Genomic DNA, 27,266 nt, shown 5'->3' with positions numbered 1-27,266 from the left:
GAACCTGCTTTCACTTTTGCAAAACTCGTTTTTCTGCAGAACAGCATTACAGCAACTGTAATGCCCCACCAAGCTTATATGAGAAAGTGGATTTCTAATCCAAAAGTTATCCAAAGAAAATCAAAAGGCCTCAAATCCAAAAAAGTGCAGGCAAATGTCAACCTGAGGAGTTATTCTGATAAAAATCATCATTTTCAGAAGGTCTATGCTGCTTGCTAGTAGATTTCTTGTGCAGGATTGCAATTTTTGTAATTTCGCGAGTGCGAGATTGTTGCTGCCCGCCGCACCTACATGTTCGCAATTGCGAACTTACACTGCAAAGAAAAAAAAATCTGCTGCGTGCGAATTTGCGGATTTTCGATAAATTCGCGAGCGTTCGCGGATTGCGAATTTACCGAAAATCCGCAAAATCCGCGAGCGTAACGGATTTTCCGCCCATGCTTACTTTAATCTTCCTATGAATGGTTTGAATTCTGAGCACAGAATGCCTTTGATAAAATAGACATAAAGCATGAGCTCATTGTGTTCTTTGGTGTCGTAAAGACCCAACCTCAGGGGAAATTCTGTGCAAAATAAAAGTACACATTTGGTGAAGTAACAAGACAAGAGAGTTGAATGGAGCACATGTGACTTAAAGAAGCTTTAAAACTTTGCCGAAAAAAGCTTGTTCTTATTACTGTAACTGAGATTGTTCACTTTTCCCAATTCATCAGACGATTTTTTTCAACTATATTTTAATATCTCTCTTATCATTAGGTCTTCATTCCAAAGCTTCTCTATGAAATCAATAGGTTTTTCACAAATAGTTTATTTTTGCTTCTAGTAAAATTACCCCAAGGCTGAACCTGCCTTTTGACAGGTCTTCATCCTCTCAACCAGTATCCAAATAAAGACGTACCTCCAATTTTGCATCATTTAATTTCCTCCACTCCTTTGACCAGGAGGCGCTGATAATACTTCAAGCTTTTGTCGCGTTCTTTTGTAAGAAGCTGTCCCTAAACCTTCTCCCATTGTTTAATTAGATGACTATATCACTACTTCATGCACCAGCTACAGTGATTGCCTAACATCTGTCGACTTTTTTTGAGGAATATGCAGCTCATATACCAGTTGCAGACAGTTTCCGTCCATCTTATAATACAGATTCAGTTCTTACTAGAGTGAAACCTGAAAAAGGGTTGTTACTCAATTAGAGAATGACAGATCAATTGCCCTATGATTCCCAACTTAATAGCTAGGCTATCTTATAACATTTCCTAGTTGTTAGTGCCCAATTTTAATAATAATAATGCAACTGTAGTCAGACTACCCTTTTCCCAAATGAGTTTCATATCTTTTATTTCATTTATTTATTGTCAATTTTGAACATAATCATCAAGAAAACAAAGTGGTAGAATTTCAACATTGATAATTTCAACACTTTGCAAGTGACAGTGTGCAAAAAGTCTTCAAAATACTCCACACTCTTAAAAATGAGAATATAGATTGGATAATAAAGGTAAAGACCCATAAGGAAAAAAAACAGGAAAAAACAACAGGGAAATTAAATAAAAATTAGGAAAAAATTGAATATAGAAATAATTCACAACAATGAAGATAATGAAGTACAAAATAGAAGTAAAAATCTGAAGTAAAACAAATTAGATGTAACAATTTAGACTGTACAAGGTACATTCAAATAATGAGGACCCATTCTGCAAGAAGTGGATAATCGTTTGACTTTAGTGAACACTCCTGTTTGGACAAGTCTTAAAAGATGCACATTTTTGATTTTCCCATACTAACTGCATTCATATCTCCTAATCTAAGCCAGGGCTTGTCAACCTTTCCCATAGTTAGAGCTACTTCTGATAATTGTAAACCATATTGAATTGTTGCCTAATGTAGGAATGCGGTAAGGGTACACATGTGCCACTTGATATCCAAGTCCTGCCCCAGGGAGCTTGCAAAATTAAAGGCACAAGATTTGTACCACAAACGTTTTATCTGTGGAGTCCGAAGGATGTGTTTTGTCTCTGCTCTTAAGGGAGAGAGAAAGAGCGCTTAAAACAAAGAGAGAAATGAGAGAACACTATAAAAGGAAATGTGAAAGAAAGAGGAAAATGAAAGACAAAGTAGAAAAGAAAGAGAACAAAGACAGCTGAGAAGAAAAGAGTAAAAAACTGAAAGGAGCTAAAGGATATTAGGAAATAAAGAGAGAAAGAAAAGAGAAACCGTAAGAAATAAGAAACTAACAACAAATTGAAAGAAGGAAGAGAAGAATTGAAAGCAGAATAAAAAAGAAAGAAATAAAAATGAAAGAGACAGAAAAAGAAAAAAAAAGGAGAGAATGGAAGGAGATACAAGGGGGAGAAATAAAGAAGGGAAGAAACAGACAATTGGAGAACATTGTAAAAAGCAGTAGGAAGAATAAAGAACAAAATAGAAAAAATCATAGAAATAAGTCAAGTAAGAGAGTGAGAGTGGAAGGAAGACAGGTGGAGATAAAGAGACAATGACACAGAAAGAATGCACAACTAAATGAAGAAAGAATGTAGAGAAAGAAATAGAGAAAATACGAAATATAGGGAAAAAAAGAGGAGACAGAGAAAACATTAAAGAGGAAAAAAATACAAAGAAATGGAGAAAGAAGGAGAGTAAGCATGGAGGGGCATAAAAAGAAATGGACAAAAATATTTGTTTTTAGAAATTGATTAAGGGAAAGAAGGAGAGAATAAAAGAAAAAGAAAGAAGGAACAGATGACAAAGAAGACTGAAATAAGCAGAGAAAAAAGAGGAACATGAGAGAAGTGCAGGAATAAATGAGAAAAGAAAGTAAAAAGTAGAGAAAGAAGCATAACAAGAAAGAAAGAGAGAGAAATACAGATGAAAAAACAAGAAAGGGAAGTAAAGAAGCAGAAAGAATGCAAGAAGGAAAGAAAGAATGGCATAGAAAGAACAAGATGAAATAAACTGACAAACCAAAATAAAAGAGATAGTAATAAAAAAAGAAAGAAGAAAAGAAAACAAGAAACACTTAAGAGATATGCATTGAGACAGAAGAAGGAAAAAGAAAGGAAAGAGTGGTAAGAAAAGAGTCAAACAGGAAGAGAGAAAAAAGAAATATGTAACAAAAGAAAGATTTTTTCAGTAGAATGTATTCAACAGTGCATTGCACTGTCAGCTTCCTAGGCCTCACAGAAATGGGGGTCTGTTTTAGAGGGCCATTTTAGCTGGTGGGCAGCTGTCTAATCTCAAACTAGCTGACAGTCAATTATCATGTACAAACTACTCAAGGGTAGCATGAGAGCTACTTCGACCTGGCAATCTACCTGTTGGAGACACTTGATCTGAGCAGATATATCTGAAGTTTGCAACAATGCACAAAGACTTGGCTTGGAATTGTTTGCTTTCTTATTCCTTTCCCACTTTGCATGCCACTTTTACTGCAAAATCAGCAATTGCAATTGGTGGCCATACATCTCTCAGAAATCCATTAATCAGTAACAAAGTAACTCATCTGCCCAAATGTTTTTAGAAAATAGTTATTTTAATGCCTCCATGACAGAGATCTGCTGTATCCTCAACACATCTTCTCAATGATGAAAGAGTAATTCTTGCTTTCCTCCTGACATAACTCAACTTTTCAGCTTCTGTGATTACTGCTATGTGCTTCTAAGAGTCAATCAAGTGCCGAGGCCACAAGGCAAAGTAACGGCTGAGTGCTTAAGCTTGGAGAAATGTGTTGGTTCAGTAGTGAATATACACTGTGGAAGTTATAGCATATTTATTAGAAAGATTCATGTAATAGAGAACTTACAGCTAAAACTGTGTTCAATGCATTACATATACTATTCGAGATCCTTCACTTTTCCAACTTTTTGTGAAACCTTTAAAATAGCACAGGTCACAAACTTTGTGAAAACCTTGTGTACAGTCAAATAGCTAGGCATTCCTTGCCTGGTGATTTCACAGTCTTAAGGGACGTAGTTGGAATCTTAATTTCACCACATTCAATAGGAACATCAATCTGTCAGTAGTTTTCTTGAGAGAGATCAGAAAAAAATACATTCATTATCTCAACTGAAGTCTCTGGTATACAATTTCCTGCAATAAAAGTTAAGTGTGTCATTAATTAAGTCCTTCATCATAGTTTCTTCAGTGCTCCTGCAACAAGCTTTCTTTATCTAATAATATTATCAATATGATAGGAAAAGGACATGCTGTCAGAGAAAGTCATTCCTATATAACAATATTTAGATACCTGATCTAGTAGCAGTTATCAAGCCATTGTTTAAAATTTGCTTTCCTCATCTTTTTTCTAAAATCTCATTACGATTGTGTTCTCAGTGTTTATTTTTAAATAATTGGTGTTTTTGAAAATTGGGCAAATCAATCTAAGGCATGTTGCAAGCCAAGTGGTGTTAAATCAAATATATTGTGATAAATTAACAAATCTAAGAAATTATTCCTTGGTTGATCTCTTACTGCAATATTGGAAGAACACAATGAGCCTGTGCAAGTTATTTAGTGACATCTGAAATATAGAAAGCAAACACCAAGCATGCCAATATACACCCTTATGTAAGTCCATTTGGATTTGTTATCCTTTTTCATAGGCCTTCACTTTTTCTTAGATGAATTTGGACTCAGGATTCATTGCTTAGTTCAAATATTTGTTATAGTAGTGGGATCATAATTCCCCATAGCAACATAGTACTCTAGGAAAGCCACTTACAAGGATATGTGGTTTTTGTTTTGATCATTTGTCAGCAAGTCATTTTAAAATCAAGCATCCATATATTGTTGCATGCTTTCTTCTAAAGCCTAATTGGAGTACAAGAAGCATTTCTGTGCTCTCTACCGCTTCTTCATAGCTCTTGTACATTAGTGCTGTGATTCTGTCTTTTTCTGGACATGATTGATCTCCCTTTTTATAGACTGGAATTCAGATACTCTCTTTATAGGATCCTAGTATGGTGTTACATTTAATTACTGCAGTGAACGGTGGCTCTAGAAGTGATGCCCCGAGCCTAGGATGAAGCTTCATTTCATTTGCAGTAATTGGATCTGGGCCTTGGGCTGAAGAGGATTTGGTTGCTTTCTTATATCCTTTCAGTTGCTTGATAGAAGGTAGTAGTGGACTATAATTGTCAGATAAGGTGTTGCTAGGACTTTGTTTGAATAGTATATTTCTCTTTAGTCCATTAATTAGAGCTAAATTAATCCTTCAAAAATGGATTTAAGCTCTTTCCATTTTTTATTTGGAATCGCTATGTTCACTCTTTGTTCTGGAAGTACTATTTCTTCTTCTTTTTCTTCATGTGCATATGATTGTTCATCCTAATGCACAGAGGGATTTTTTCATTCAGGTTTCCTAACATTATAATTGGCAAGCAAGGGTAGCTAGTATAAATATTTTCTAATTTCGTAACCAACAATAACTAGTAGTTCTCAAAATGTTTCCCTAGAGGAATATAAGCATTCACTGCCACTATATTGTCAGATGTATTTTCCATTTAATGTTTGTTCACTCCACTCACACTAGACTTCCCCAATGTGGGAAATCTTCTATGTGACATATAAATCCTTTTTTCTATATTCTTATCAGCTGATATTATGGCCATGATTCCTTACCAGGGCCAGATGTTACTTTTACTACAGTACCCTGCTAGCACATGTAATATTTAAGCAATTTATTTTCCATTTCACAGGCATCTACAAAGCTACATTTGACAATCTATTACCAACAGGATCTTTCTCTAATTTTCTTCATTGTCTATTACCTCCTACCATGTTCGAAGGCAGTATATTAAAGAGTTTCTTTACTAGAGTGCCTAAGGCTTCAGGGAGGTCACTCTAGAGGATGTTGCTGTCCCTACCTAGCTAGTACTCTTCAGAATTAATTTTAATGTCATTCCTTCTGCTTTGATCATATGTTTGCATACATCTTCCAATACTTCATTTTGACACAATCACTGTATGAGACTGGTCCATTAGGAGCCTATCTGGTATTCGGGTCTCATAGGATTAATGACTGGCCTTAGGAAAAAAAAACTTTAAGCTAATATTGTTAATTCCTAGGCTGATTTGACTTAATCCTTGAAAGGTTTCATCCTTCTGTACTACATCTACCTTGAATCTTCTTGTCTGATCCACCTAATCTAGAATTTCTTCTATTTTAGTAGAGGTTAAAAACATCTGTAGTTTTATTCCCCTTTATTTTGTCCAGCTTCTCCTTGGAATTAAGTGCAAACTCCTTGAATGATTCACATAGTCAGTTTCATTTTCACTTGCAAAAATATCTTCAAACTGTAAGCAGCTTGGACTGAAACATACACTACTCTTGATTAATTAACCTTATATTCACTGGTTCAGCTCTCTTAAATGTCTGTTATTTTATTTATTTACCTCTAATATTTTGATGATCTTCTGATTTCAAATCAGGTTGATGCTGTGTTTCCATCGGTATTGATCAATCTACTTGCAACTTCTTGTGAGAAATTGGGTTGTTGGTTGAATGGGGATGACCTCTGTTCAAGCAGTAGCCACCATCGCTGTCAGGGTGAACCATAAAAATCACTAAATTAACCTGGTGCTTAAGTCTCCGGTAGCTTGGCACAGAAGCAGCCAGGCTTAACTTAGAGGCCATGCATAAATTATTTATGCAGCACACAAGCAGTAATAAAGTGAAAACACAACACAAAAATAATCCCACATTTGAGAAAAATTGGGTAACGTTTAATCAATCAATCAACCAATCAATCAGAATTTGTAAAGTGCAGCTAATCACCCAATAGGGTATCCAGGTGCTTGCAGTCCTGGAGGCTTATTCAAACATCCAGGTCTTCAGGGCAATTCAGAACTCCGGAAATGAGGTGATGGTCCAGAGTTGCATGGGGAGGCTGTTCCAAGTCTTTTCTGAGATTTGGGAGAAGGAGTGTCCTCCATTTTTGCTTCAGTAGATTCGGGATATGGGCAAGTGAGAGGGAGGCAGAGCCTAGTCTTCCCAACTGTTGGTGGAAGTTCAGACACTGGTTAATGTAAGTGGGTCCTTGGTTGTGGAGAGCCTTTTGTGGGTGAGTCAGAAGCTTTAATTGGCTTCTCCTCTGTATATGGAGCCAGTGGTGTGGCCTGAGGTGGGGTGTGAATTCATGGGGGTAGACCAAGAATGAGTCTGGCTGAGGCATTTTGTAAGGTCTGAAGTCTCTGCTGGAGGTGTGTGATGATCTCTATGTAGAGGGTATTGTTGTAGTCCAGTTAGTTTGTGATGCGGACCTGTGTCATGGTGTATCTCGTGTGTAGGGGTAGCCACTTGAAGATTTTACATAGCATGAGGAGTGAGGTAACAGGTGGAAGAGATAGCTCTGATCTGTGATTTCATGGTGAGGTTGTTATCAATGATGATTCCAAGGTTTCTGCCGTGGTTGGAGGGAGTGGGGGCGAGTCCTAGGTCTGATGGCCACCGGGATTCATTCCATGTGTTGCTGCTGTTGCTGAAGATCATTACTTCTTTCTTGACTGTGTTCTGATGCAGGCAATTGTTCTTCATCCAGTTGGTGATGCATGTGATGCATTTGTGGAAGCTGGTTCAGTTGGTGGTGGGGTCGTTGGTGAGTGAGAGGGTTAGTTGGGTGCTGTCTGAATAGGAAATTATGTTGAGATTGTGGGATCTGACAATGTTGGCCCAGCAGGGTCTTATATGCGCTGAAGAGAGTGGGGCTGAAGGATGAGCCCAGAGCCGTGGGGGACACCGCAGGTGATCCCCTTGGGTTCAGAGGTGAAAGGTGGGAATTAGATCCTCTAGGTTCTTTTGGTGAGAAAGGATATGATTTATCCCAGCGCGTCCCCTTCGATGCCAATATGGTGGAGTCTTTCAATCGGCATGGAGTGGAATATGGTGTTGAAGCCTGCCAAGATGTTGAGGAGGAGCAGAGCTGTTGTTACTCCTCTACAAAGAGTGTTCGGATGTCAGCGGTGGCTGCGATCAGGGCAGTTTGGATGCTGTGATTGCTGCAGACGCCAGATTGGGGGAAGTGGAGTCGCTGGGTATGCTCCAGTTGTGTCATGGGTTGCTTGTTGATCTTTTCCAATACCTTTACTGGGAATGGGAGCAGGGAGATTGGCTGGTAGTGTTTGAGTTTGCTGGGATCTGTGGAAAGTTTTTAAGTTGTGGTCTGACTTTGGTGTGTTCCCAGGAATCAGGAAACGTTACAGTTGTGATAGAGGTGTTGAGCAAGGTGGTGAGTTCCTGGCTGGCTGGTTTTCAAGGATGAAGATGTGGTGCAGTCATGGGTCTATGGGAGCTCCAGAGTGGATGGATTTCATGGTGGAGGTGGTGTCCTGGGTGGAGAGGAGATTCCAGGTGGTCAGTCTGTGGTTCGTGTCAGTTGCAGTGGTAGCGTATTTGTTGAGGAAGTCTGTATGTATGGGTTGGGGTTAAACGTTTCTGTGTATGGTTGTGAACTTGTCGTGGAAAAAGTCGGAACGTTTGTCTTACAGCTCCTTTGAGGTTGTGTTGTTGTTTTCACTGGCAGCAGGGTTGTAGAAATCCTTAACGATGTTGAAAAGTTTCTTGGTGTTGTTGTCACTGGTTTTGATGCGTGTGGCTAGGGCTGTCTTCTTTGTTGCCATCAGCAGGCAGTCATACAGGTCTTGAAGCCTGGCCTGTTGGAGTTGTTCTTGCCATCTATCCAGCTGTTTGCTGTCTCATTTCACTGTTCTGAGTTCTTGGGTGTACCAGCTAGCATATTTGTAGGATTTTCTCTGAATGTTGCTCTTGATTGGGATCACGCTGTTGGTACAATTGGTGATCCAGGTGCTGAAATCCCTGTTTGTGGTTGGTGGCGGTAACAGGGTTGGAATTGTTGAAGGCAAACATCCAGCAGGTCTCTGCGATTTTGTTCAATCTCTGTTGGGGACACGCTGGTCATCTTGGAGGTGGTGGTGCAGGGGCTGGAGATGCTTGAACTGGACGCTAGAATGATCGGTCCATGTGAGCTCTGTGATGTGGCTGTATTTGACGCGGTTACAAGAGGTGATAATGGGGTTCAACATGTGTCATGCGGTATGTGTAGAGTCAGGGACAATGTGTGTCAATCCCAGGCTGCCCATTCTGTTGAGGAGGTGTGCAGTGTTGTTGTAATTGGGGTCATCGATGTATACATTGATATTGCTGAGGAAGATGTAGTCCTTGCATAGTAATGCTACGGGCACACTGAAGTCTGTGATGGTGTTGCAGAAGCTGTAGTGTGAGGGATCCCTGTGACAACTTCTGGGGCAGACTTGGGGTTGAACGAGGTCTTGGTGAGGAAGATGATTTTGGGTGTGAGGGTGGTGATGATGTCCCATAATTTGGTTGAATGCTTGTAGAGCATGTGTTGAGAAGAGCGCATGAGGGTTGGTATTTTTGTGAAGGTGGTGTCTGTGGTGTGGTCGAGGTGGAGCTAGTCAGTGGGATGGTGTGAGTGCTATGGCAAATGAAGTGGCAGTAGGTGTAGGTGAAAGATTGTACTGTGAAGTCTGGGTCGGCACACTGGCAGTGTTTGTTGCAGCATCGAGGTTGTAGAGCTCAGCAATGTTGTATCTTCAGGGGGGCATAGTGCTGTGCATGGTCCAGGAGCAGCCTTTGGTGCACATTTATTGCCAGCCACATGCCCCCAGCTCAAATTTGCTGCGTAGTTGTGCTGCGGGCTTCATTAAGGAGGTTCTGGGTAGGCGGGTCTTCTGTTAGTGGGAAGAACAGTGAGTGGGAAACCTGGGTAGGAAAACCCCGGAGGGACAACTAGGACAGCGTGGTGTCCCTGGATCAGTCTAGAACAAGCATAAATTATTTGGCAACAAAAATCAAATCAGTTGAACTGGAGTTATACATTTTTTAAGTTCATTGTGAAAAATATTGCCTAAAAGATCAAAGCACCAACCTCAGACATCTAGTCTTGCGAGACCGGGGCAAGGTAAAAAAATATGGCCAACTGCAATGGAGCATAATTCGGATGCGAAAAGTGGAATGGCCCTGGTCTGCGCCTACCTTCGACTTATAAGAAATATTGATAAAAAGTCTCTGAAAAGGTAGAAGTTCAGTGGGTCAAGGCTGCAGGCGGGGTCCAAGGAGGAGGTATCACCTGGGAGCTGCTGGACTAAGTTGGTGCAAAGATTTCTTCATTCAGACTTAGACTCTTTTTTGGAAGTAGAAAATATCCAGTGGGACAAGGCAGGAATTTGTAGCTGAAGGGAATTCCAGGAGGCCGGACACCCGTTTGGTGATGGATTGCTGAACAGGATTTGCTGCTGTGGAGAATAATAGGCTACCAAGGGTCCACCTTGGGTTGAACTGTATGCAATAAAAGTCGATTGGCAGCTTAAAACTGCAGGAACAAAGAGGGTGGGGGGGTCAACTGGGGAAAGTTTAATGACCACGGTAACTCAAACCCCTTTCATCAACTAAATAAACAAACAAGAGGTACCTGGTCAAGTTGCTAAACTAAGAGTTGTGTCGTGCCAAGGAGACCACTACACCAAACTGACCTCCCAATGGCAATACTAGGTTAGAAAAAGTCCCATCAGCCCACCCTTATTGGTGGAGTGTCGTCATGTGGGATATGGACCATGAACCAAGATTTTCTCCTGATGCATCTAGTAATGATGCAGAGATAGGTTCTGGAAGGTGGTCTTCTTAACCCAAGTATTGCAGAGGTAGGACCAATGGGGTGCAGTGCTAGTGAAAACAAAAGATAAGGGTGATTTTAAAATTGGCTCCTGTGACAAAAAATATGTTTATTCAGCATTGTCCAGGGTCAAGGGTAAAAACAACGCCTATAGTTTTAAAAAATGACTATATCACGGCGTAGTGCGTAGTGGTCGACATGTTTCAGCTCGTTGGACAACTGGTCCGAGCTTTCTTCAGGACCTAGAGATGTTTATGCATCTGCACTATTAGAAACAAGTGGTGTGATTAACATATTGGATTAGTCCTACCGGATCTTTGAGCCCAAAGTTTTCCTTGGTAGTCATCCAATTAGTCCGGATTTTCCTTTTGGTGAAGAAGTGCCACTTCTTCACCAATTGCCTCTCACTTTTCATTTAGGAAAATCCGGACTAATTGGATGACTACCAAGGAAAACTTTGGGCTCAAAGATCCGGTAGGACTAATCCAATATGTTAATCACACCCCTTGTTTCTAATAGTGCAGATGCATAAACATCTCTAGGTCCTGAAGAAAGCTCGGATCAGTTGTCCAACGAGCTGAAACATGTCGACCACTACGCACTACGCCGTGATATAGTCATTTTTTAAAACTATAGGCGTTGTTTTTACCCTTGACCCTGGACAATGCTGAATAAACATATTTTTTGTCACAGGAGCCAATTTTAAAATCACCCTTATCTTTTGTTTTCACTAGCACTGCACCCCATTGGTCCTACCTCTGCAATACTTGGGTTAAGAAGACCACCTTCCAGAACCTATCTCTGCATCATTACTAGATGCATCAGGAGAAAATCTTGGTTCATGGTCCATATCCCACATGACGACACTCCACCAATAAGGGTGGGCTGATGGGACTTTTTCTAACCTAGTATTGCCATTGGGAGGTCAGTTTGGTGTAGTGGTCTCCTTGGCACGACACAACTCTTAGTTTAGCAACTTGACCAGGTACCTCTTGTTTGTTTATTTAGCTTAAAACTGCAATCAGGATGCATAGCAGACCTAGGACATGTTTTAAGGGGGTACATATGTTGGTGGCACGATTCATGCTGCAGGCCCACAGGTGGCATTTAACGGCCCTGTGTATATGGTATACCACTCTACAAGAGACTTATTAGTAAATTAAATATGCCAATCAGGTATAAGCCAATTAACCATATAAAAGGGAGAGAGCACAAGCACTTTAGCACTGGTTAGCAGTGGTAAAGTGCACAAAGTTCTAGAGCAAACAAAACCTAATTTCAGAAAAAAGTGGAGGGTAAAGTCAAAAAGTAGGGATAAAGACCACCCAAGGCCGACATGTTTAACACCCTTCAGTTAGGACACTTAATTCTACTGTACTTTTAGAGGATAGCAATCCATTGTTTTGATGATTGTCAGACCTGACAGCCTTTTTGGTCTTCCTCCTCCACTGCTTCTGATCTCATGTTTGATGGCATTAGGACTTTGAACACTTTACCAATGCTTAAGTGCATGTACTCTCTCCCTAAATATGGTAATAGTGGCTTATCCCCAATTGGCATATTTAATTTCCTTATATGTCCCGAGTAAACTTTACTACATGTGCCCAGGGCAAGTTAACTTAATGCTACTAGTGGGCCTGCAGCACTTGTTGTGCCACCCACTTAAGTAGCCCTCTAACTATAGGTCAGGCCTACCTTTGTAGAGCCTCTACATACAGTTTACGCTGCCATATTTGCCTGACCAGATAAACCTCTTACAAGGCTCAGACTTTCACCTTTTATACATATACATGACCCCTAGTGTAGGCCCTGGGCAACCCAGAGGTCAGGGTGCAATGTATTTAAAAGGCAGGACTTGAAGTTTTATATGTCCTGGTAGCGAAAAACTCTCACATTTGTTTTTCACCACTGCAAGGCCTAGCTCTCCTGTAGGCTAACATTAGGATTACCTTATTACATGTTTTAATTTTAATTCCCAATTGTGAAAAGATAGATGTTGCAAGTTTGGTGTTCCTGGAATCGCAATTTAAAATTAAAGCTTATAGTGAAGGCGCATTTTATATTTCAGTTCTGAAAATGCCACTTTTAGAAAGCTGCAAAAAATTGATGGACAGAATCCAGAACAATGTCATACATTCACCCCAGTACAGAGATCTGGGCCTAAATCCATTGATTTTTTTTGCTGACCATGCCATTCTAGTTTGGACCCAGCCATATGCAAATCAGTCTTGACCCTGCGCCCAATGGGAATAGTCCAGCCCGAACTGACAGGCCAGGTCTTCCCTGGACAGGAAACATTTTATTGATTAAATTAAGTTCGATTCTTCTAACCTGGCCTGGTGTGGAATCTTTTTGTCTGGTCTTTTCATTGTATTACTGTTAAAGTGTTGCACAAATACTTCACACATTTTCTCTAGGTGTAGCCTGACTGCTCTGTGCCAAACTACCAGAGGGTCAGCATAGGTTAATTCAGGGTTTTCCTACCTCTTACCCTGAGTAGGACTGTAGTTGCTGCTTGACCAGGGCTCATACCCCAATCAACAAGTAACCCAAATTCTAACATTAATCATTTGTGATTTCTCTTTTAATTGGACTTAATTATTAGCAAATCCTTCAAAAGTTTTCAGTACCATGGGTGGACTCAGTTTTAAGATGCTATTTGTCATGCTTCCCTTGACGGAGAGAATGCATTGGGAAGAGGATTCAGTTTCTTCATCTCATGATTATATTTGGTTATTTCATCTCTTTAAGTTTGTACTTAATCTATTGGTTTAAATATCCTTGGCCCTATCTATGTTATTCTTTTCTTCCTTCTTTTTTATGTGGTCATTTTGACCTAGATAGACCTTTTTTTTCAAAATCTCAAAGAGCTTCTACATTTTCTTCTTTTTGAGTTTGTTTTATCAATGTTCCCATTACATCTATGGTTTGAGCTTCCAGTGTATGTTCCTAGGTTCCTGTTCTTTTCTATTTCTTTTCTACCATATAAAATGACTCTATATTTTTAGAGTCAGATTGCTTATCGGCATCACAGACTGTCCTCTGAGGTTTTTAGGATGTAATTTATTGGTTGCTCATAGATCTTTGACTTCTTTTGGTTGCTCTCAAGTGTACACGTTTATTTTCAGTGTCTGAGTGCTCGACTTCCCAAAAGACTAGTCTGACCCGAAAGAGTAATGTACAATGAAGGCTAAAGCTGTTCTTGATTTAATCAATAATCTGTTTATTCAATTGGTTTAATGTTGTGCTTTAATAACAAAGATTAGCAAGCCGGCCAGTATAGATTGTAGCATACACATGTGATGGGTACTGTAAGAAAGGTTTTCTTTTGAGTAGCATTTTAAAAATTTCAACATGTTAAAGTATATTTTATATAAAATGGATGATGTCTGGAAATGCTACCCCATGTTTATGATGCATACCCGGGAAAACAATATAAATTACTTCTCGACTGATCTACTTTGCTCAACTATTTCACTCAGACAAGTATTTAAAGTCCCTCCTATGTAGGCACTCCTGAGTTAGAATTCAGTAACCATTCATGTTTAAGTGTTTATATTCCACTTCAGGAACATTTAAATTAACCTACCATTTAATTTTGATCCTCAGTTGACCATGTATTTCCTGAAGATGGAATGACCCTAGTGACGGCATATGATCAGTGGAGAGAATGGGCTGACAGCAATGTGTGCTGTGATTATTCCCTACATGTAGACATCACACACTGGCATGAATGTTTGAAAGAGGAACTCGAGGCCTTGGTAAAAGACAAAGGTAAGTGAAGATGAATATGATGTGTGACAGGTCCATCAATGAAGCCCAGTAATTGTAGTAGTTTGCTATAGAAGCTTTAAATGTTAGTTGGTCGAACTCACAACTCCATTGTCCCAAAAATGAAGAAAAAAACACTATTTTATTTGAGAATTTTCGCTCTACAGAGTACTTTTAATTTTTCTAAGTAACAAAGACAAGCAATGTTTGTGTGGCAAGCAAAAATCTTTTTGTGAGTTTTTTATTGCTGTGCTTGAGCTCCCATAGCTTTACACATTCATTGTAAGTCTGAAATTTAGTGCACATCAATAGGAATGTGTTGATCCAGAAATACTGGTAACTAAAGCTCATGTCATTTTTAAATATCTTCCATCCTTTGTTCCCTCATTTTCAGTACTTTTAATATGACTGCCAAAAGAATTTTAATTTTGTCCATATTTAGCACCCTGCATGCATATGCAATGAAAGGAAAATGTTCATGTTTCCATGGTCGCAGTGCATCGGGACATAGCTAGCAGATGAATCCATGTCATGAGGCTGATCTTCATCAGAGCTCGTTGTAATTTTCTGCTCTGGAGTTCAGCATGCTTGGCCTTGTGATTTTATTGTGTCCCATTCTAAGTATGGAACTACAAGAAAACATTGGCTGAAAGTCACATCATTGTCCTAGGGTCTTTTGACATCTATTGGGAAATATAAATTGTGGGCTGCAAGCATCTGGATGTGTGTGCCTCTCTGTTGCAACAAACGGCTGCTCAAGAGTCTTTTCATGCTACTTAAACTGGAACTATTATTCCAGTTTACTGCTAGCTGTTATTGACATAATGACTAATTTCTGCCTGTCCCTGGCATAAGAGAGCCTGTCTGTGACTTATGACTATTTTTGCCATGTCTAGCTTTCACCAGAATAATCGAGGTGCAAACCCTTATCACTCGATGGCTAGCCACGCTATTGGTTGATTAGGAATGGACATAAAAAGCAGATTTCCTTAGAACAAACTACTGATTTTTTGTTGAAAGCTTCTGTTTGGAAGAATTTGGCATATTTGTCCAGAATGAACGTTTTACTCACTACAAGGTTTGCATTTTTAGAAGTTGGTAAAATTTCAAGGCACAAAAAGTGCATTCAAATGTTGTTACATGACGCAGTGCGTAAACTATGTGCTTCTGTCAACCAACGTGGCAAATGGAACAGAAACAGTATGAAAAGCAGATGGGTCAGGAGACCTGATATGTCTATTTTGTATTGAGTTGCTTTACAGCCAAACCAACAGCAGTGCACTCTGCACAGCACAAAAGGTTTGCTGACTCTGAAAAGATAGTCCAAACTAACGCATCCTTATGATAATAATAATAATAATAAAAGGCATTTGTAAAGCGTTCAGATAACTCGAGCGAGGTGTCCCAGCACATGCACGGAAGACAGCAGAGAAGAAGAACCAGACCGCTAATCCCTTAGCTTAAAGAGCCAGGTTTTCAGTGTCTTTCTGAACTCCTGTTCAGAGTTTAGGATGCGTAAGTGGGGAGGCAAGTCATTCTACAGTTTGGTGGTCCCCACCGAGAATGACCCAGCCCCCTGGCTTTGGAGAAGCGGGGACAGTGAGGTATCGGTGATTGGATCTTAAGGACCACTCTTGGTGGTACCGGCAAAGTCTCTTCCTCAGGTAGTAAGAGCCCCTGCCCTGGTTGGACCGAAACACAATCGTCAGGGCCTTGTATTCAATCCTACTTGTGACTGGGAGCCATTGGAGTTGCTTGAGGTGTGGGGAGATGTGATGGCGCAGTGGGCCCTTCCGGACAAGCCACGCTGCAGCGTTCTGCACCATTTTCAGCCTTCTGATCAGACACCTAGGCAAGCCCAGGAAGAGGCTGTTAGCTTAGTCAAGGTGAAAGGTCACAAGGGCATGAACCGTGATCCTGAGTTTTTTGTTTTCATTCAGTACCAATTTTGTCCAGACAATCCTGTTAAATGTTCACCATCATCAAAGACCTGGCATGCCATCACCAGGTTGATTAAACAAGCATTTGCAATGCAATAGGTCTCGCATTTATGAGAGTTTGAGCTATTGGCATTGTAAATGACAATGCCTTTTATTTATGTGTTGTTTTTTAAACAGTTAAATAAAAGGCATTGTCATTTACAATGCCAATAGCTTAAACTCTTCCAAATAAGAGACCGATTGCATTGCAAATGCCAGCATCATGCTATCAAAAAATAAATAAAAAGCATTAGGAGAGAGCATGTCCTGCCTGCTGTGCTCGGAGGCTGTAATTAAAGCAAAGCTTACCAAGTAACAACACTCATAACAGGGGGTGTCACCATGTGAAGTTACAAATTGAGACAAGGTGGTACTAAGGAGGGACTACTAAGCCTATTGAGCAAGAACAGCCACAGTCTACAGTGAACAATGACACAAGCCAATGACAAATATGGGCGGAGAGTGGGCGGAGCTTCAAGTCCCTACCTGACTACAGCACGCCTCACAGAGCAGAGCATACGCTGCCCAGGCTAAAATACACAGTAAGGACTTTTTAAAGATCGATTAAATATCTGTCTCCCGTGGAAAAAGGAGCACAAAAGGAGACAGTCCGGCCCTCACCAAGAAAGGCTCTGTTCCCAGCTGTGACTCCATGACAGATTACACACTAGCCAGGATTCATTAAATATGATGTATTGTTACAGATTGTCAAGTAGGGGTAGCCCTATTTCTGCTGAGTGTTCAATAAATTGTTGTTTTTTAAGTCCCAATTAGAACCAGGGCCCTTTACTAGGTTGGAAGGATTGTGTGTGCTCTCTTCCTGTGATGGGTCGTATGTTCTCACTTCCTGTGATGTCATCAGTGGGACGTCACAGGCTGTGTGATATCCCTTCCACTATTTGATTGTGATGACTTGACACTGTTGGCGTCACCTGAACTAGCAAAAGGGCCCATTGGAATATGCTGCATAGACATCCTTGCTGGTGTATTCAGAGGTGCCTGCAGTTTGCATTTTACATCATCGCCTTCTGGTCCATTGTGTTATTACATCATTGTAACTACGCTTACAGTTAACATATTTCACTTTACACACTTAAGGATCGCTTTAATTACAGAGCGCTGTAGACAAATCAACGTGTGCAGCCTTTCTGAGCCATCATTGTACCACCCCTCTCTAATCCACAGTCTCAGCAGACCGAAGCACACGCAACACTCCCCCTTTCCACCAAAGTGTGGCCTTCAGTTCCCACAGCGACACTTTCAGCATCCCTGGATGCTCAAGTTACGTAGGCGTCTCAGCCTGGGCCTCAGGAGTGTGCTGGCTCACGCTGGGGGTCAGTCCCTCTGGTGCAGCCAGGCTCTGCAGACGGGGGCTGCTCTATCTGTGGAGCTCTGCCGTCTGGAGGTGGGGCAGCTGGGGGCTTAACGCAGGCCCATTTGGTCATTAAGTACTGTCTCGAAAGCCAACGCACTTGGCTTTTTATACACCCATTAAACCCAAAGATGCGTGCTAAGCTGTCAGACGCAGACCGGCCAGACAGCTTAATGAGGTTCCATGTTTATCCCTGCCAACCTACTGCGTCTGAAGGCAAACAACAGTTGATATATTGTTTCTCTATTTCAACTAACTTGCCAACCTCAACGTCCTTTAAGTTTTTAAGATTTCTAAGGTGTTTAAATGCCCCTATCATTTTGTAGGTAGGCCTACATTTTTTATATTTTTTGGTTATGATAGGTGGGCAGACCCCAGCACACCTGATGGGATATGGGTGAATGATGTCATATGTTGCAAAATATATCTTCAAAAGAGTGTTCTGGAATACAAAAGTCAATCAAATGTAATCCGAAAAGAGGCTTTCTGGAATCCCAAAGCACGCCACTCATCAGGCAAAAGATATGCTCGATTCAGGAATTCAAATCTGATCAGACACCATATGTCTTTGGAATAGTAAGGAGTCCAAAACTTCTTCGGACATTATCAAACCAAGAGGCATTCTTGAATCTAAAAGTAGCAGAACACCATCAAATTATTTGGACATTTTGGAATCCAAAATCAAGCCAGACTTTATCAAAGGAACATACTGGAACACAAAAATAAATCCTATGTCATCAAGTAAACAAACGCTCTGTCACCCCATACACATAGAGATGATACCTTTGAGAAAGATAGCGGTAAAGAAAATCTGAGATTAAGCACTACTAAACACATAAACACATGAGAACTCAAGAGCACAAACTTACTGCAAGTAATCCACAAGCAAAACAAAAAGCAGCTCCACATCCGGACCGGGGAGGAGACCTGGGAGGGCGAGGGCTGCCTGCGCATGCGGGGTACCTGGAACTTTTGCGTGTTCTGCGGCTAGTGCCCAGTGGCGGCACGTGCAGACTTCAAAAGCCTCTGTACTTATAAGTGTCGCGCGGCTCGTGTGGCCTGGGGTGATGGCGCCAAAGCACCCTAGGCAAAACAAAGCAGTAGAGGAAGTCCGGCGGGATCACACCCCACCTTCGTGAATGCCGCATGGTGCGGCAAAAGCAGGATTTCAGGCGAGGCTCCTGTGAGCAAGACGGAGCCCTGCGTGTTGCTGCAGTAACCGGCTGAAGACGAGAGACCAGCCGAGGAGCAGCGCAGAGCCCCCACAAGAGCTGGTAAGTGGGGCAGGCTGTACGTGTAAAGTGCGCCGCGCTTGGAGCGCACACACGCATTAAGAAAAAAGAAAGTGCATGAGGCTGCTGAGGTCGGAAGGGGGACAGCAGATGTGCACATCGTGTGACAGTACGTGCATGTTCACGGGCGCGTTCACAATTGCAGTCCGTCCTGCGTGTGCACATGCGCTGCATCGCTAGGCGAGACCTAAAAAATGACACAAATAAAGTGGGTGCAAAGTGGGATGTCAGATAGCTTCAACTGGTGTTCAGATCCAGGAAGTGGATTTCTGCTTATGAAAACAGTTTACAAGCACTGCTAAAGTGATTTTCTGTTTCACGAAAGTGGCTAGCCTGGCATCGATATGGCTACTTTTCAATACAGTTAAGTTTATAGAGAGAAGAAGACCTTAATGAATTTTCTGTACAGTGCCCAATATCATGTCATTTATAGAAAAGAGATACACACATATATATAAATATTCTGCATGAGAATACGACCCACTTAGATAAGAAGGGAAACCACGTGGGCTCTTTTGAAATCAGAGACTGCCTCCCGTGATCAAGGCTCGCCTAGAGCAGAAATGTTGGGACTTGGGAGCCTCTTACCTTCGTGTTGTTTCACATTAAATGCTACTTGAATTGGAACCTAACAATATCCATCCAGATTATCCCACAAAACAAGCTGGTGAACAACCTTTACAACGAAACTTTTACAACGCACTACCATTACAACGCAACCATTACAACGCAAACCATTACAACGCATTGCGCTGGGAGGCGCTCTAGGATAAGGAATAAGTTTAATTTACTATCCAACTCCTTCCCTAGTGTCCACGGGGACTGAAGTTGGAATAGTAAATTAAACTTTTCACTGTCCAGTACCCCAAAGCGCTATGCGTTGTAAAGGTTTGCGATGTAAAAACCGCGTTGTAAAGGCATGCATGGTAAAAGTATGCATTGTAACGTCATACATCCAACAAGCTTGAACCTTAAAGGGCGGCCGGTGCGAACAGTGCGAGGCTTCTGTTAAACATCCAAACGAAACCTCCTCTCACATCCATCAAAGGAGGAGCACCAACACTGGTATATATATATATATATATATATATATATATATATATATATATATATATATATATATATATATAAAAACCTACTAGGTAGTTATAGTTAGGATTATTTTGTATAGGGAATTCGCAACATTCTATTGGGAATAACTTTGGCGCCGATTGAGGAATCTGCCTGAAATTTTCCTTAAATTTGCCTCACGCCGCTCCACTCCTTCCCTGAAAGTTTGGGGGGATTCGTCAAGCTGGGGCCAAGATAAAAGGGGGGTCACAAAATGTGTTTTCCCCATGTTAAGTTCCATAGGGTGGTTGAACTCACTTTTAGCCCGAACGGCTGAATGGATTTCCACCAAACTTGGCAAAATTGTAGGGACTGGTAGCCCGATGTGCCTTTGCTATGTCTCAAGATATGTGCTCCAGTGGATTTTAAGTAATTTAGGTTAAAAAAATATATATATCTATAAGCGCGCCCCGGTACGCGCTCCGGGGCGCGCTACGCGAGTTCGCACGCGGAAAGCTGATTGGCTCTCGGGTGTCTGTCAACATTCCAAACAGTCCGGAGCGGCCGCCATCTTGTGTCTCGGTAGGATCGAGACACAAGAGGTGGCAAAAACAAAGCGGGAAATGAGCAAAAGGGGGTAGAGTAGACCCCTCTGATCCCCTAGGTTTGATGTGGGGGCCATAAAAGGGCCCCGCGGGGCAAAACATTTTTTTTTTTTGATTTGCGCGGGGGGAGCGCCCGGTACGCGCACCGGGGAGCGTGCCGGGGAGCGTACCATAGGGAAAAAAGAATGACAGTTTTTAAAAAATGTAGCCTTTTTTTATAAATTGGAGGTAGTTCTAAAAAGAACTGTTTTTTTCTTCTTTTTGTTGTTTTATATTTTTTTATTGTTTTTTTGAACATTTTGTACTTTTCTTGGCTTTTATGAACAATTTTATATATTTTTTGTTATTTTTATGGGGAGAAACAAAAAACAGTGAATTGTAAACGGCTCAACTGGAGCAAAAAAAAATCAGGAAAAAATTAAGATTTTTTGGGGCAATTGTGATTGTCACCAGGACGGTTGATGAGTTTAATGCTTTGCTCACCATAGGTAATTGTTTTACCACAAAATATACAAACGATTGTGTATTGTCCAAACTGGGGTTGTATGTTTGGGACCATCTCCCTTGTCTCTGGACTCGATGGAGTGGGTTGCTTACTTTTGGAGGTGCTGGATGAAGATTGGGGAGGGTTTCTGGTCAGTTCTCTGACCTCTGCCGCAGCATAGTTGTTAGGGTGCCGGCGTTGCATGTGGCGAATCATGGTGTTATTGCCAAAAGAGTACTTTATGTTAGGGTTCCCCCTTGAAAGTTCAGTGCCACAGATTAGGCAAGTAACCCTTGGCGCATTTACTTTCTTGAGGTCCTTTGGGATTGAAAAAAACTCCCAGATAATGTGCTGCTTTGGCCTATACGGGGTATTATCTTCAGGCATGAACCTCCTTCTCTCCTCCTCCTCCTCCTCCTCCTCCTCTTCTTCATCTCCACCACTGTGGTGTTGTGGTGGTCCTCTTGGTGGTGGTGGGGGTGGTGGTGGCTGAGATGTTCCTGCTGCTGCTGCTACTGAAGCCATTTCTGAGTACAAATTAGTAATAGCTCTGGAAGCAGGTCTTCCTCACTCAAAGTACAAAGTGAGAATGAGGAAAAAAGGTGGGGGCTTTCATCATCAGGAAAAAAAAAATATTCTGAACCAATGAAAAGTGTTATTTTCAGGTCACATGACCAGGGCTTTCATCATTTGGAAACCAAAACTGTCCTGAACCAATAAAAAGTGTTATTTTTAGGTCACATGACCCTACGCGCTTACGCTACGCGCCCAGGGGTGCGCCCCGGGGCGCACCCAGGGGCGCGTCGCGTAAGCGCATCGGATGGTTACGTAGCACGATACGTCACGATGATGTTTTCATTCGTGGTAATAGCGCTAACGGGACGCTCACCCGTACGCGCGCCGGGCGCGTCGCAAGACTGCGCTTATCGGTGCGCTCACCGGGACGTGCACCAGGAGCGCTCAAGGGCATAAAAAAAAAAAAACATGAACAATATACATAAAAAAAATAGTATTACATAAATATACAATATAGGATTCAATATAAAAAATATTACATTTCATAGCTATAGAAATTTGCTATTAAAAAAACCTTTGAAATTCCATGAAAAAAAAAGGTTTGAGGCCCTATATATAGTTAGGAATTAGCATTTAAAAAACCTATGAAATTCACTGAAAAAACCATAGGTTTCACACCAGTTATAGTTAGGAATTAGCATTTAAAAAACCTATGAAATTCACTGAAAAAACCATAGGTTTCACACCAGTTATAGTTAGGAATTAGCATTTAAAAAACCTATTAAATTCACTGAAAAAACCATAGGTTTGACACCAGTTATAGTTAGCTGGGAATGTTACTGACATAAAACCATTGAAATTCCCACGTTATAGTTAGTTAGACTCACTATAACTTGCGTGCCTTCAATGCACTGCTGATGGCGTCACATATTACATCACTCATGACATGGTTTCCGACAGGCAATTCATGTCGGCCTCTCCAACATCGATTGGCTGTAGGAAACTGACTTTGGGCGCCCTTAGCAGGCCCCCCTGGCCCTCCCCAATTGGGGTCTGGGGGGCACCAATGGTACCCCCCTCAACACCCCGGCACCATGTGGTGTCTGGCACATGGTGCAGAGATGTTTACAAACTTCAATTTTTCAATAGGAGCTTGTGCTACTGGCGTTTTCAGCCTGCCACACAAGCTCCCATTAGAAAATGGATGTTTCCGGCAGTCGCATCCAAATTAGGATGTTGAAACTGCTGACCTGTGGTCAGGTGATTCCTTCCGCACAATGGTGTTGACATTGTAATGAGGGCCTTTGTGTCGAAAGACAAATGTTTTCATGTTATTACTTAATGCTTGTCACAGTAAAACAGAAGAAAGCATTTAGTTGTATCCTTTGCAATTTAAAATTGTATTTGCCTTTTAAAAATATTAGCATTTGAAAACAGATTTAATAAGCAAATGTCAGTGTAATGAAATGTGTTTTTATAAAAATATAAAATTAAAAATGTAATTAAAAGAGGTAACTTGGCAAATCGTTATTAGGCAGCTACATTACATCACATGTATTTTTTTGTTTTAGGTGTGAACTCCTTCCTTATCTTCATGGCTTATAAAGACACATTTCAGTGCACAGATGCAGAGGTGAATATTTTATTTTTACTACAAAATTACACACCATTAGCTGATTCCCTTGTGACCATTTCAGTGCTTTCAATAATAATCAATCTTTTCTCTCTCTACAGATGTATGAAATTTTCAGCATTATACGGGAATTGGGTGCAGTAGCCCAAGTGCATGCAGAAAATGGGGACATTATTGCAGAGGTAAAGTTATGCATTAGTATAATGGTTATCTATAGTTTATCGGTCTTTGTCACTGATTGTACAATTTATTTTCAGAACATTATTGATAGACCCTGTATGTCAAAAAATGTTTCATTAGCCACCAGATATGTTTTTTTGTCAAAATTTACAATGCCACTTCCTGGCTTCACTGACAGCCTTCCCATGGCTTTTACACTTCCATTGCCTAGACAAAGTTTCTAAGCAGTGCTTGCCATCTGACCAAATGTTTTATAATAATTGAGTATTGTTCTTACTTATTGGACAGTTCTGTGGTCTAAAAGTAAAACTGCAATTCTTTAACTCATTCATTATCAATTTTACTGCGGGATGTGATGAGGAGTCAAAGACTGATTAGGTGTCACAGACCTATTACATTCTTATTTTGTCTGCAGTAGCCTGTTCGTGTTAGTTGAAAGGGAAAAGTGTGGTGCAGAGGCCAGGGCGCTGACTCCAGAGTTCGATCGCTGGCGGCTGCTCAGCCCAGCACCATGTGACGCTGGGCAATAGCTTGCTTAATCTTCCTGACTGCCCCTAGCACCTTGAGATCCTTAGGAGTGATTAGTTCACACTTTACAAATGACGGATTATTATTAGATGGTGGGAGTTGAAATCAAACCAATTTGAACCCATGATCCTTACTGTTCCAGTGCATTGATGACTGAGCAACACAACTTCCGCTAATCAAAAAAGCTTGTGAGTCGCAACCTTTGTTGCCCTCTCCCACAATTTCAGCATATTATGATTCGCCTACTGATTTTCCACACAACTAAGGGCAGTTTCTGAGTCTATGTGACAATGAATCTTTCCTTGTCAGGTATTAAACAAGCAAGGAAAAAGAATGCAAAACCAATGCAGACGTACTGATCAACACTATATTTCTTGGGAAAAACTTTTACAGCAGACTAGAAGAGGGAACATCTCCAATAGACCATGTGGAGGACTTTAATAAAATACTAGGTACAAATATGTATACATTTTATACTCTTCATCCATGCCAGCTTTAATTTACACAGTTCAGGGTACTGCTGAAAACATCAGGCAAGACACCAAACTCTTCCCTTGTAGGCAACAAATTTCCAGACATGAATACATGCTCTGGTCTGTATAAAATGGACAATATTGAGTGCTTTGAGGTTACTACTACGGTAGCACTGTGTTGTACACAGGTCAAGAAACAATAATAGAAAGAAATATAAAAACAACATTTTATTACCATATCTAGAATCATATTTTCCACAGTTTATGCATGGGAAAATCAATAGCTAATTGTTGTTAAACAGTTTACATGTCATCTTTCTCAAACAACAGCACACAGTAAAAGAAAAAGTATATGTTTCACTAGCAAATACATTAATGTAATGCACAATGAATAAAATGTGACATACTTTTACATAGACAACAACAAAGGAAAGTGCTTTATGAAAAAAAGATAATAATGGGCTATACTGATCACTAGACTAATTTAAAAAGGTATTAACATGTTTCACTATGATGGCTAAGAGCAGTCTGATTCCAGATGTCATATTTTATTACACCACATTTACTTGTAATATTTGCAGTAAAAACGTGCATTTAAATTTTTTAGTACTTTTCACTTTTGGACACCAACATTTATCTCAACAGGGGCTTTTGAGATGCCAAGGAAGCTGACAAGGCAGAAAGCGTTAATGTATATTTCACATCCATTGCCTCTATGTTTAAGTGAGTAGTTAAGATGAAATAAACAGAAGGCACCATGTGCCCCCAACCCCAGTTGTGCATAGATATTTGTAACATTAGTTCCAATACACCTCTCCCTCTTTTTGTCTGAAGAATATTCACTGGAGTAGTTCAAGCATCAAAGAGGGGGGAGGCAGTACTCTTAGAGTAGTGACAGATCTGAATGGCAATTACAATTAATTTCTTCTTCCAACTTGTCTGAACTAGAAACAGCTTTATGGTTCTTTAGTCGAAGGTCAGCTACAGTAGTCCCATATTGTCAGCACTGTGTAAAACTGATAACATTTAGTGAGGCTTCCTTTGGATTAAGAAGTAGTATGAAGGACTATACTCCCAAGATGCTCGGCATAATATCAGCAACTTATTTAAAGAAACATTCCTCCTTAGGCACCACAGATAATCTGTTGACACCTTAAACCTTGTTAAATACTATTTGCCTGCCATCCAGTAAGTGGCAAGCCATGTATTACTTTGACAAGGCTTGTCATATAGCGCCTTCTATGGTGCAACAATATTGTGATTTATTTGAGTAGGGGACCTCATTTACCATCCCTGGTGTCAGATCCTTGTTGAACAGATATCCATATTGTTGCAAGGGGTAATAAATATTCTTCCTGATAGGGTTTGTGCTCACCAATTTTGTACCATGGTGACTGTTTGGGCTGGTCAACCCGTTGAATGTGCCCCTGTGTGCTAAATTAAAGACCCTACATTTCCCAATATTCCCCACTAATGACAGTAGCATTTATTTATGTGAGTTGCCAGAGCAGGAATGCTAAGTAACATTACTTGTACTGGGCTTCCAAAATATGGCTTTTGTAGAAACAGGCAGCACCTGGGACTGTAAAACTAAAGGGCTTTCGATCCTTTCAGTGGAGGGATAGTTACATTTGTTTACAAGTGGAAGTGTTGCTGAAGGGGCTAGATGGTGTTGTCACTGGCGGAGGATGTTACCTGCAGGGTGAGATTGCCATAGGAGGCTCTGGGAAGATGATTCCCCATCAGGGAATGTGAGAGAATCAATGCTGCTCGTGGATCTCACATGTATACAATTTCTATACGAAGAATCACTGCTGCAGGTTTAGTATCAATTAGTGGAAGTAAATAATCTCAAGGGAATCTGGGAGAATCTAGCTGAGGATCTCATCTGGATGTGTAATTGATGTGAGAAGACTTCAAGTAATCAGTGCTCATTGGAACCGCCTGGAGAAATTCTCTGCTGACAGTCAAAACTGGGGGGATTTGTTCCTATCAGGGAGCAAGAAGATAAACCTTACTGACATGAGACTTCACCTGGGTGGAGAGGGTCTTTATTATCATGCCATTTGAAGAGAGTCATTTTTGGAGTAGGGTCAGTTTCGGCACGAGGCTTGGAGGTAATCAATGGTGACAGGTCAATCCTCACAGGAAAGGTGCGGGACATGCAATGGAAGGTGCCTAGAAGGTGTATGTATTGATAATGAGCACTACTTGTCTGGAACCAGTTATGGATGGGGACCTAATCTGGAGGGAGTCATCACAGGAGATGTGATCTAGTGGCCATGCAGTTAATATGAATTATTTGGGACCTGAACTCACCACATGACAAAAAATAATGTTAATACAGTCTAGAAATGACTTTATCTCCCTGTTCTTAAACTGGAAATAAGTGTGGTGTCTAAATGCAATGTTGATATAATAAAAACAGTTGCACTATATTATGTAGAGCACTGCCAGAATACATGCTGGTTTGAGAATCTGATCTAAAGTGAATACCGCATGCCATACAATACTATGTACAGCACCAGGGGCCTAGAGTGAGTAGTGTAAGGGGTAATTGTAGTCTAGTGAGAGTTTGCACCTTTTGTGGATATTGCTGTTAGGCATGATTAATTCTGGGAGTAAGATTATAGCTAGGGTAATTCTGGATGTGTTGGGATTATGACTATACTGCCTCTGCTGTTTCCTTCTATTACTATGTATCATTCATGCACTAGATTCAGTGATTATGTTTCTG

At 40.8% G+C, this 27,266-nt stretch overlaps 1 protein-coding gene across 2 annotated transcripts in view; it reads left to right on the top strand.

Moving 5' to 3' along the window:
- Nucleotides 1–27,266, top strand: part of DPYSL4 (dihydropyrimidinase like 4) — a 257,621-nt gene that overhangs the window by 73,850 nt on the left and 156,505 nt on the right. For both annotated transcript variants that reach the window (XM_086922540.1, XM_086922541.1), the window contains exons 4-6: nucleotides 14,256–14,420; nucleotides 23,287–23,348; nucleotides 23,450–23,530. In XM_086922540.1, the coding sequence (XP_086778666.1) occupies nucleotides 14,256–14,420; nucleotides 23,287–23,348; nucleotides 23,450–23,530 (308 nt within the window). The remainder of the gene's footprint in view (nucleotides 1–14,255; nucleotides 14,421–23,286; nucleotides 23,349–23,449; nucleotides 23,531–27,266) is intronic.

This window comes from Lissotriton vulgaris, chromosome 5 (genome assembly GCF_964263255.1).
Source record: "Lissotriton vulgaris chromosome 5, aLisVul1.2, whole genome shotgun sequence".
Classification (NCBI taxonomy): domain Eukaryota; kingdom Metazoa; phylum Chordata; class Amphibia; order Caudata; family Salamandridae; genus Lissotriton; species Lissotriton vulgaris.
The sequence above is the reverse complement of the archived record's forward strand: the minus strand, read 5'-3'. Positions and strand labels throughout refer to the sequence as shown.